The sequence below is a fragment of the Haemorhous mexicanus genome, chromosome 20 (genome assembly GCF_027477595.1).
Source record: "Haemorhous mexicanus isolate bHaeMex1 chromosome 20, bHaeMex1.pri, whole genome shotgun sequence".
NCBI lineage: Eukaryota > Metazoa > Chordata > Aves > Passeriformes > Fringillidae > Haemorhous > Haemorhous mexicanus.
In genome coordinates, this window is record NC_082360.1 from 2,979,094 (window position 1) to 2,989,507 (window position 10,414).

Below are 10,414 nucleotides of genomic sequence, written 5' to 3' on the forward strand. Positions count from 1 at the left end.
ACACAAATAACGCTTCCTCCTGCCTAAGCAGCAGCTCCTCAGTTATTCTAAATATAGATCATTTCTTCTCCCTTCTGATTTGGAAGAGCTCGAGAGGAAAAAGAAACAACTAAAAAAAAAAAAAAAACCCACACTCCACACACTTGCTCCAGACCTTTGCTTTGATGTTTAGTACCACATTGCACACAAGTCCTCTTAGTGACTGGTTAAGAAGAGTAGCAAATTTATGCAAATTATCAAAACTTGTACAAACACCAGCAAATCCTCAAACCTGTGCAACTGCAAAGACTGCACAAGGGCTCGTGATCTCTCTTCACCTGCACTGCCTTGGTCAACAACCAAACCAAGAAGGAACAACAATCCCTCCCCCCACACAAACCCATTCTGCCCAAATACATTCGGACATCAAAACTGACACAGACACCAGAAGTGTTACCCCAGGATCTCAAAACACACCCCAGCACTTCTAAGGGTGAAAAACTACAACAAAGCTTTTATAAATAGCCCTTCTTAGGATGTACAAGAGGAGCAGTGCCCTGGAACAGCAGTTCAGGTACTGCAGATTTCTTCCCCATGCACAGTATGTCAATTTTAAAACCCAAACTAAGAATTCAGCTCTTTTGACTCATACACCACTATCAATTCACAAGGAAAGGGCACTCAACAAAAAATTCCTTCAGATTAGCAAACAACCCGAAACTTACTGAAATGACTGCTACTTTGAGAGTTATTTATGAGCATCTGTACTGCAATTTCACTTTCATTTGGGGATGACAATAAAAGAAAATATACATGCATGGGAAGTTATATTGTCAAAACTGCTGTGGAGGAAATTCTCCTTTTTCCATTGCCAGGAACCCCTCTGTGCATTTGCTGTCAAGGGCCTCCTGGAGCAGTAAAGGCTGGCCATAAACCCAACTGTCTATCTTTTAAAGGAAAACCAGTATTTACCAGGGCCTGGAGCATGCCATTCACAATGACAGTGCCCTCCATGGTCTGGGAGGAGGATTTGGATAACATGGAGAGCACCCAGTCCAGGAAATCTGCCATCCTGCTTTGCTTGACATCAGGGCGGACAATAAATCTGTCACAGAAAAAAAAAAGAAAAACATTGCAGCCATTGACTTTATGACACCCAATGAAAAATGATTTTTCCTCCTATCCAAACTGGTTTTAGTTCCTTGAAATAATTCTTCAATGTGTCTTTCCCCAGATCATTGAGGATAGGAACACTCCAAACCATCCTATGTTTAGCCAGCTGTTTCTGAGCAAGGCTCTGACCTGGAACTTAGTTTTCACTTCAAACCCAGCTTAAAGTTTGGGTTCTAGAAATTTCTTATCTTAATTATAAAGCAACAAAAATTAAGAAATTATTTCTATTACAATTAGTGAAAAGGTGAAAGAAATAGGAGGATTTTTCACCTCTCTCACCAAAACCAGCCGTTCTGCAAATCTGAAAATCAGTGGTCATTTGGCACTGTCTGTCAGCAGTCAGGCCCAGAACAAACAACAGCAGGGCTACATTTGGGGTTCCAGATATTTGAAAAGGTCAAGCACCTGTTATTTAACACACTAGATGGGTGAAGAGATGTGTTTTTAGCCATCTTGGAAAAGGGAAAAGATGATTTTCATGGCTAAATTATCATAAACCTACTCTCAGCCCTTCCCTGAGCAGCCAAGCTGCAGTCAGGGCATCACTTCAGTGTCCTGGCACCCACAAACCAGGTCCTGCTGCAGCAGTACCTCAGACTACATTTGTTCTCAACTCACCCAGTGGAAACAAGGCACATGGGGAGTTGTGCCCACCCAGCACAACTCACAGAACTCAAAGAGGATGTGCCCCAGAGCCAGGACTTGGATCCTTCCAACACCTACAGATAACTGGGGAACAGCCCCAAGAGCTGAGGGAGTATTAAATATAATAAATACAGAAAACATCTCAGCAGTGAGCTGCTGGCATGGACTGGCTTCCCAGCCAGTCCCTGTGGTGCTCAGCAGCAGAACAATGAGGACTTGGGGTGAGCTGCAGGAGGGTTGTTTTGGGTTGAAGGATGAGGCTGCCTTTGGCCCAAGGGCACACGTGAGAGAAGTGACCTGTGAAGTGGCTGAGCTGGTTCCTAGACCCTTCCTCAGCCCCAAGGAGTTTAAATCTTTCTTTCCCAAAGGAGTGTCCTAACCTCCAGACTAAAACCAGGATAAGGATCAGCCTCATCTCCTCCTACTGCAGCCACTGACTGAGCAGGCAGAAAGGAGAATTTATGAAATATACCCCAGCTCCTTTGCCCTGTGAGAAGCAGCTCCCTTTGGAAAGCAGCAGGTCTTGAATCCTGATGTTTCAAACTTCACTTGAAATTCATCAACTCCCTGGAGCACAAAGCAGGGCCCAGACTTTCTCCTGCTCCCCAGGGACTTTCCCAGAGCATGCTACAGAGTCAGACTCCTGTATCTTGTCTGTCCATCTGTCCCAGGACCGTTGTGCTCTGCCCACCCAAGTAACAGCCCAGCTGCAGGGAGGTGGCACACAAACTTCATGTCAGAATGATTATGCTCAGAACTGGCTTTGGGGATGTGAGAACAGGGAGAGGCCTTGGAGTCAGCCTTCTAAAATCTGGTGAAGTGTTTTACTCACCAGGCTGTTTTGAAAATGGTGTTTTCATAATAAACTAAGTAATTCTAAATACACTATACAGCACCACTACAGCCTGGCACACCTGGTACTAGAACCAGATTAATGTATTCTATCCCCATATGTGTGCTGAACACACACTCCTAATTAAAATTAATCAGCGCCCTCTGCTGAGCACAGGCTGCAGTGCAGAGCTGGGGCTTTTACTGCTTTAAAAAGGGAAAAAACCCCACATCAGTCACAACCTGAGCTGACTTCCACTAGAATGTCCAGGAATGTGGACTGGAATAGATTCTGAAACAAGAGACATGTGTGTGCTATCCCTGTTTAATTTATTATTTTGCAATTTATTTTATTATTATGAATTTATCATTTATTATTTTGTAATTTATTTCCACGTGCAGAGGAAGCAGTATTCCCAAATACTAGGATCCAATCCAACTGGATCTGCATCCAATTCAATCAATATTAATATCCCACAGACAGCTGGCAATTTCCAGCCCTCCCAACCCTGCCATGGCAGATTAAGAAGCAGCAGGAGGAATGGGAGCCTTTCTGCCAAGATGCACAAAAGAGACTTACTTGGACACCAGCACAGCAGCTGCATCCCGAGCCTTGTCACTGACAACCAGGTAACACTGAAGGGAAAACAAAACTGACTGTAAAAGAATTCATACATGGAGACAGAAAACCAACTCTGTACCTAATACACTACTGGATACTCACATGACAAATATTATGATGATTACACACATTATAACATTATTATGGTCACAAACTGAGATTAAAGATAGTAGAAAGTTTATTTTTCCATTTAACAAACTGTATCTGAGGCAGAGTCTCCCTTTGTGTGCCTTTCAAAGCAGGTTTATTACTGAATATTTATCTGCTGAAGCCTTAACTCACAGGCTCATTGGGCTGTAAGCAGTAACCCCCTTAGTGCTGCAAGTGCCAAAAGCCTGAGCTCTTGGGGTACCTGTGGGGAAGGGGGGTGGTTTATTTTTATCTCAAAGGTATGACAAGTCAGCCACCTGGGCTGACACCCACTGGAACTTCAGGTATTTGTTTAAAAATCTTCACACAGTCACAGCTTCCAAAGTTGCTCACTCTCCTCAAATGCTGATTTTCTCTAGATCCTCAGATCTGGCTTTCAGAGAAGCTCTCTGGCACTTGCATGTGTTGAAAGCCTCTAACATAATCAAAAGCAGAGGTTCACCTCAGATAAAATAGTTTGTTACATCAGGGGAAACAAGCTGCAGTCTCACCTGACTCTAAAGCAGCAATCAACAGATTGAAGATCCAGAGTATGAAAAAATTCTTTACGGATTAGACACAAAAATACAGATTTAAATAATGTGCAGAAAAGACTATCATTGAGGAACATACAGAACATATGAATATTTATCACCTAGTGAATGACTGAGCCAAAGGTCTGAAAGCCCTGCAGGGTGTGTTCTGCTCACCTTGGCTATGTCCAGGATGCGATCCATGGTTGGCTGCCGAGCCTGCCCCTCCAGGGAAACGAGGTTCCCATCGAAACGGGCCAGGTCAAAAGGGATCAGGCAGATCATGGACAGCCACAGCAGGAGCATGTAGCGAGTTTCCCAAGTCTGCAAAGGAAGGGGGAGGAGATATTTTTGCCCCAGACAGAGGAGAGGAATGATGAGGAGGATTTTATCAGAAGGCTGATTAATTACTATATTATATTATATTATATTATATTATATTATATTATATTATATTATATTATATTATATTATATATCATATTATATCATATCATATTATATTATATTATATTGTAATTATATTATTGTATTATACAATACTATATTATATTATACTATATTATTCTATACTTTATTATATTAAAATACAATGTAACATAGTATAGAAAAACATAGTATAATATAGTATAGTATAATATAATAAAGTATAATATAATATAGTATAGTATAGTATAATATAATATAATATAATATTATATTACAATATAATGTTATATTATATTGTAATATAATACAATATAATATAACATATATATAGTATAGTATAGAATAATATATATAATATAATAAATATAATACAGTATAGAATCATATAATGTAATATATTATAGAATAATATAATTATATAATTATATTTATTATATTATATTACATTACATTACATGATTCTATATTACATTACATGATATTATATTACATTACATGATTCTATATTACATTACATGATTCTATATTACATTACATGATTCTATATTACATTACATGATATTATATTACATTATATTATATTATATTATATTATATTATATTATATTATATTATATTATATTATATTATATTATATTATATTATATTGTTCTATACTATATTACAGTATCTTACATCTAAATTGAATCTGCCAAGCACTCAACGGCAGGGAATTTTGTGACTGTCAGCTGACAGACCCAACACACACACCTGGATTTAATTGGTCAGTGAATTAAAACACGTTACAATCAATTTCTTCCTTCCATGAGCAGTTAAAGATTCTATTTGCACCTCTACTGCCACTGCTTCTAAATCCTTGGAACAAATCCCATGAAAGAAAACCAAAACCTCTCCTTGGGGAGGATATTTCTCCTGTGAAAGGATGATGGTTTTCACACCAAATCCAGGTGTTAACATCAGACAGGGTGTGTCAGTGCTTTATCTACTTTTTCCAAATGTTTTCCTTCAGCTTCTTCCACTGGAGACATAAAAGTACAGCAAGTTCTCACCTCAGGATCTCTTGGGTTCTGCTTTGCAAGCATATCCAAAACAGGCTGCAGGTCCCTGACTTCATGAGGGAACCGTGGCAGGAAACGTTTGTAGCCTCTCACCTAAAGCAGAAAGTTCCAGAATTCAGAACCCATCCAGCAGCAGCACACACTGAGGGGAAAGGAAAGACCCTTGGAGGAATTTCTTGATTAGGATCCCCATGTCATAAGGAGAGTAAGCCTTCAATCAAAGTCTTAAAGACCTTGTGATATTTAACTTTGTGTTTAATTGTGATATATAACTTTGTGTTTTTACTAAGTTATTAAGAATTCATGACATGCTAATTAACTTTAAAACAAGGGACATCTGGAGATTGTCCAGTCCAGCCCTCCTGGTAAAGCAGGGTCACCCAGCAGGCTGCCCAGGACCATGTCCATGGGGTGTCCAGTATCCCAGGGATAGAGACCCCACCACCTCTCTGAGCCTTTCCCTTTCCAGGGCTCAGCCCTTACAGCCCAAAAATATTTTCTTGTGCTCAAATGTAAATTCCACATCCATCTAACTGTTCATCACATTTTACTTTTCAATGTTATAACTCATGTTTTTGTTATAACTCATGTTTTATCACTCAGTATCTCCCTGTCTGCAATTTCTTTTGCATTCAGACCTGGAGTTTTACTAATCTGGATCATTAAATAACATCAGCTATCATGAAAATGGGAAACAAAAGAACTAATCTTTCACAGTGCAGTTTAAAATATTTCATCACATTCAACACTTATTTATTTTAATATTTTTGAAAATAACAAAGAAAATGTTCATAACTTACAAATTTCAGTTAAAGAACACTAAATTTAGGATTTTTTTACCTTTGTAATGATGTAGAGAAATTTAAAAGCCAGGTGAACTAGTGGGGGAGGAGATCCACTGTCACATACTATCTCCAACAGGGAATTCATCATCCCCTCTAGTGAAAGGAGAGAAAAAGCAGTGGGATTACATTCAGGTCACAGAGTTTCTTGTACTTCTGACAGAACAGAGTGAGACAACAATTATAAAATTGGAGTACTATCAGCCACAGCAACCTTGTAATGCAAACCCAGACCTTCCAGAGTAACAGATTTTTAAGTATAGACACAAAAATGATTTAAGGCTGACATTCCTACCTAAGTGGTGATCCAAAAGGTGAGGCTGCTCCTGGTACTTGTCCATTATACCTGAAAAGGAAAAGATATCTGTAATAAACTACTGCAAGGCTCTTCCAGAGCCTTAACTGTGAGATACCCTCTGATTCTGAACAGTTTTAGCTTAAGATTCCTGCATCCCTGAGCTGCCAGCACCTGTAAGCAAGGTCCCAAAGTTAGAAAAGCATCGAGTGGATGGAGCTTGGAGCAGCCTGGGGTAGTGGAAGGTGTCCCTGCCCAGAGGAGGGAGGCTGGCATGAGATGATCCCTTCCAACACAGAGCAGTTTATAACTCCAAGTAACAGCACAAGCACAGTCTGTCCCCTCACACTGCACTCATTTATCTCCACTGGGCCATCAACCCACTCCCAGGAGTCTCTCCAATTTCCCTGGACAAACCTTCCACAAGTAACACTTTGCAATGAGGGTGCTCCTCACAATCCTCAGAGCTACTTTCTCTTTCTTATTTTGAAATAGAATACAGGGAATTGTTCAGCAAAGAACAAAGAATTCTTAACAAATTTTAACCTCAACAAACAAACAAACTGCAGCTCTTACCACTGTGCTCCTCAAAACTGTTCACATCTGTTCACATCCCTTACTCTATTTTGCTACCAGTAGCACTGTCTCTTCCTTTTGGATACTGACTCAAGAAAAGACAAATTGGAAAAAAAAAAAAAAAAAAAAAAAAAAACAAAAAACACCAACAACTTTCCACAGCTTTCAGACACAAAAGCTTTTCAACTTAAACCCAGAATCAACAAAAAGCAGGTACAGAAATGAAAGCTGGATTCCCAAGAAGATCATTAACTGTTCCAGTGTGGCACTGGAGATTGCCTGGCTCATTTTTGCTATTTGGTGAGAAAACAGCTTTTGAATTAGAAAACCAAAACCTCCTTAAGCTGCCCTTTTCTATTTGTTTCTCTTACAAACCACTTTGCTCTCTGTCCTTTTTCTCTGCTTGACACAACACCTACACTGAAGACATGACTCAAAGCCAACAGTGCTGCAGTTGACCAGTGGATGACACTGCACAACCACTTTCAGACACCAGACCATCCAACAGCACCCCTGTGCAATTCCACTGGGACACCAGCACACCATCCTGAGGGAAACCTGAGCTCCTGGTCATCCCTGACTTCCCACCTGAATTAATGCTGCACACAAACAGCAGGACCAGTGGACACAAATTCCAACACCAAAGCAGCAGCTTTCCAGCAGCAGCTTTCCAGCTTTCCTCAGTGGAACTGAGGAGCAAATTCTTTTCCCAGGTCACAGCCTGGCAAAGATAAAATAAAATAAAACCCCAAATATAAAAGCTGAAGAGAATGAACCTAGACCAGATGCTCTAAAACTATTATTTCAAAAAAGACCTTCTTATATTTTCCTTCAAAATTGTAATTGCAGATTAAACTGTTTCCCAAACTTTCTAATGGTTCATCACAAAATGAGCATCATGAGTTTTTCTGAATGCTTTGGAAACTTTCCTTAAAACCCTGTGGAAGAGGTGATCACTGCATTCCCTGCTCCCAGATGAAAGGTATTCCCCAAGTGTCAGTGTTCTAACCCACACACTGAGCTTCTTGGCAGGTTTGGGACATTTTGTTCAAGAAGGATGAATGACACCTGAGCACACTAAATATTATAACCCAACACTGAACCACAACACCTCTTTTAAGTATACTGAGCCTGTGTTTACTGGGCAATGATACACAGGCAGAAAGCTCATAATACCATTTAAATGCAAAGAAACACTCCACAGGATGTGACAGAGAGGTACAGCAAGGTGACTTTTCCAGCAATGGTTTTTCCTGTCCCACTGACATCTGACATTTCCACTGTGATGCTGAACAACCTCAGCAATGAGAGTTCCTTCTGTCTGAGCAGTTTCATGTCCATCATTCAGATGGAACAGTCAGATCAGCCATCCACAATAATGCTACTGAGAAACTTCTGCAGGGTCAGATCTCCAAATTTGGGGGGTTCTGCTTTATTGTTTACCCACCTCACATCTTGCTATCAACAACAAAGCTGCTGGGTCAATATTTTGACTGTGAGTTTTGCAATTTCTCCATCCTTCACAAAAATCCTTGCAAAATGCCACTCTGCTAAATTCAGTTTGCAAATACATGAAGCACTGAATGAACTTTTGCAAATCACCTCATCAGAATATTGACCCAACACACAGATGGGCCTTGAAACAGGCTGGTCACCCAGGACACTGCTACATGCACCTCACTGTGGTCCTTCCACATTCAGCCAAGGCCCAGGGGCAGGAGAGCTTTCCTTAGGTGGCACAAAAGTCAAAGTTACCTCCACTTGGAAAAACAAACATGATCTGTATAGATGCAGCTCCTCTTCACATTTCCCATGAAATGAAAAGGTAAATAGGAAATTGACACTTTGAAGCACAAAATGGGTGTGTTTCCATGAGTAACAGAGTTGCTTTATTGGACAGACATACAAACTTTTAACAAGATTATCGCCTGAATTTGAACAGGAAACTGAAGGTCCAGCACGAGTCAGAATTCCGATTTCTGGACTCTAAGAATTAAGTTTTCATTTACAGTAGTTAAATACCAGGCAATAAGAGAATATCCATATGGAAAACAAAATGAGCAAAACATCCGATCTGAATTACCTGTTGATAAAGTTCTAGCACTATCACTGACCCAAAAATTAGCGGTTTGGTCCCTTTTTGGTACTCAGCAATACTAAAATGAATCATACATAATGAAATGTTTATGTCATGCAACAGCAGGACCACTCCCTTTGGCTGCCGTGCTTACCTATGAACCGTTCCGTGGCCATCTCCCTTGTCACCAGCTCCCCGAAGACCTCCCGCAGGTTCCCGATCAGCTCCGCGACCTCGCGGCTCTCGGTGAAGCTGTCCAGGATGTTCCTGGCGCTGATGGCACCCGGCTCCCGCTCCTCGCCCTCCTCCGGCTCCCGCCCCGCTCCGTCCATCGCGGCGGGCCCGGCGCTGGCAGTGACAGCAGGAAGGGTCAGTTCCGCCCCGGTCCCGCCGCCCCGCTCACCCCGCCCGGCCCCGCCATGCGGCCACCGCGCCCCTCCCGCGGCCCCTCCCGCGGCCCCGCCCGGCCCTACCGGCCTCCGCCGCCAGCCCCCACCGCGGGGCTCCCGGAGCCGCCGCCCTCGCCCCTCCGGCCCGGCGCGGTGCGACCACCCGGGACAAGCGGTAACCGGGATAAGCGATAACCGAGGACAAGCGACCACGCGGGACAAGCGCCCGCTGCCGCCCCGGGCCCGCCCCGCGCCGCCGCCGCCGCCCAGCTACGGGCCGCCAGGAGGGACCAAAGGCGGCGGCGCCTCCGAGCGCGGGCCCGGCCCCTCCGTGAGGCGGGGGAGAGATGAGGGGACACGCCCTGGGGACATACACCGGGGGTAGGGACATCCAGCCTGGGAATACCCCCCGGGGACGGTGACACCCACCCTGGAGACACCCGCCGGAGACGGGAACACCTACTGGGGATGGGGACACCCACCCTGGGAACACCCACTGGGGGTGAGGATATCCAGTGTGGGAATACACACCGGGGACGGCGACACCCACACTGGGAACAGGAACCCCTACTGGGGATGGGGACATCCAGTCTGGGGACATCCACCGGGGATGGTGACGCCCACCCTGGGGACACCATCCGGAGACAGAAACCCCTACTGGGGATGGGGACATCCAGCCGAGGGACACCCAGTGGAAACAAGAAGACCTACTGGGGATGGGGACACAACCCCAGGGACACCCACCAGGGATGGGAACATCTAGGTTGGAGATGGGGATACCCACCCTGGGGACACCCAGCTATGGGGTTCTGGGGATGGGACAAGGATGGGGACACA

General features: G+C 43.2%; 1 protein-coding gene across 2 annotated transcripts in view; it reads right to left on the reverse strand.

Moving 5' to 3' along the window:
* TBCD (tubulin folding cofactor D) overlaps positions 1–9,824 on the reverse strand; it is a 120,867-nt gene extending 111,043 nt beyond the window's left edge. For both annotated transcript variants that reach the window (XM_059864302.1, XM_059864300.1), the window contains exons 1-8: positions 9,662–9,824; positions 9,343–9,536; positions 6,536–6,586; positions 6,239–6,336; positions 5,390–5,491; positions 4,090–4,236; positions 3,209–3,264; positions 952–1,084 (exon numbers count right to left, since the gene is read on the reverse strand). In XM_059864302.1, the coding sequence (XP_059720285.1) occupies positions 952–1,084; positions 3,209–3,264; positions 4,090–4,236; positions 5,390–5,491; positions 6,239–6,336; positions 6,536–6,586; positions 9,343–9,520 (765 nt within the window). In that variant the 5' untranslated portion in view covers positions 9,521–9,536; positions 9,662–9,824. The remainder of the gene's footprint in view (positions 1–951; positions 1,085–3,208; positions 3,265–4,089; positions 4,237–5,389; positions 5,492–6,238; positions 6,337–6,535; positions 6,587–9,342; positions 9,537–9,661) is intronic.
* Between the last annotated feature and the right edge of the window lie 590 nt (positions 9,825–10,414).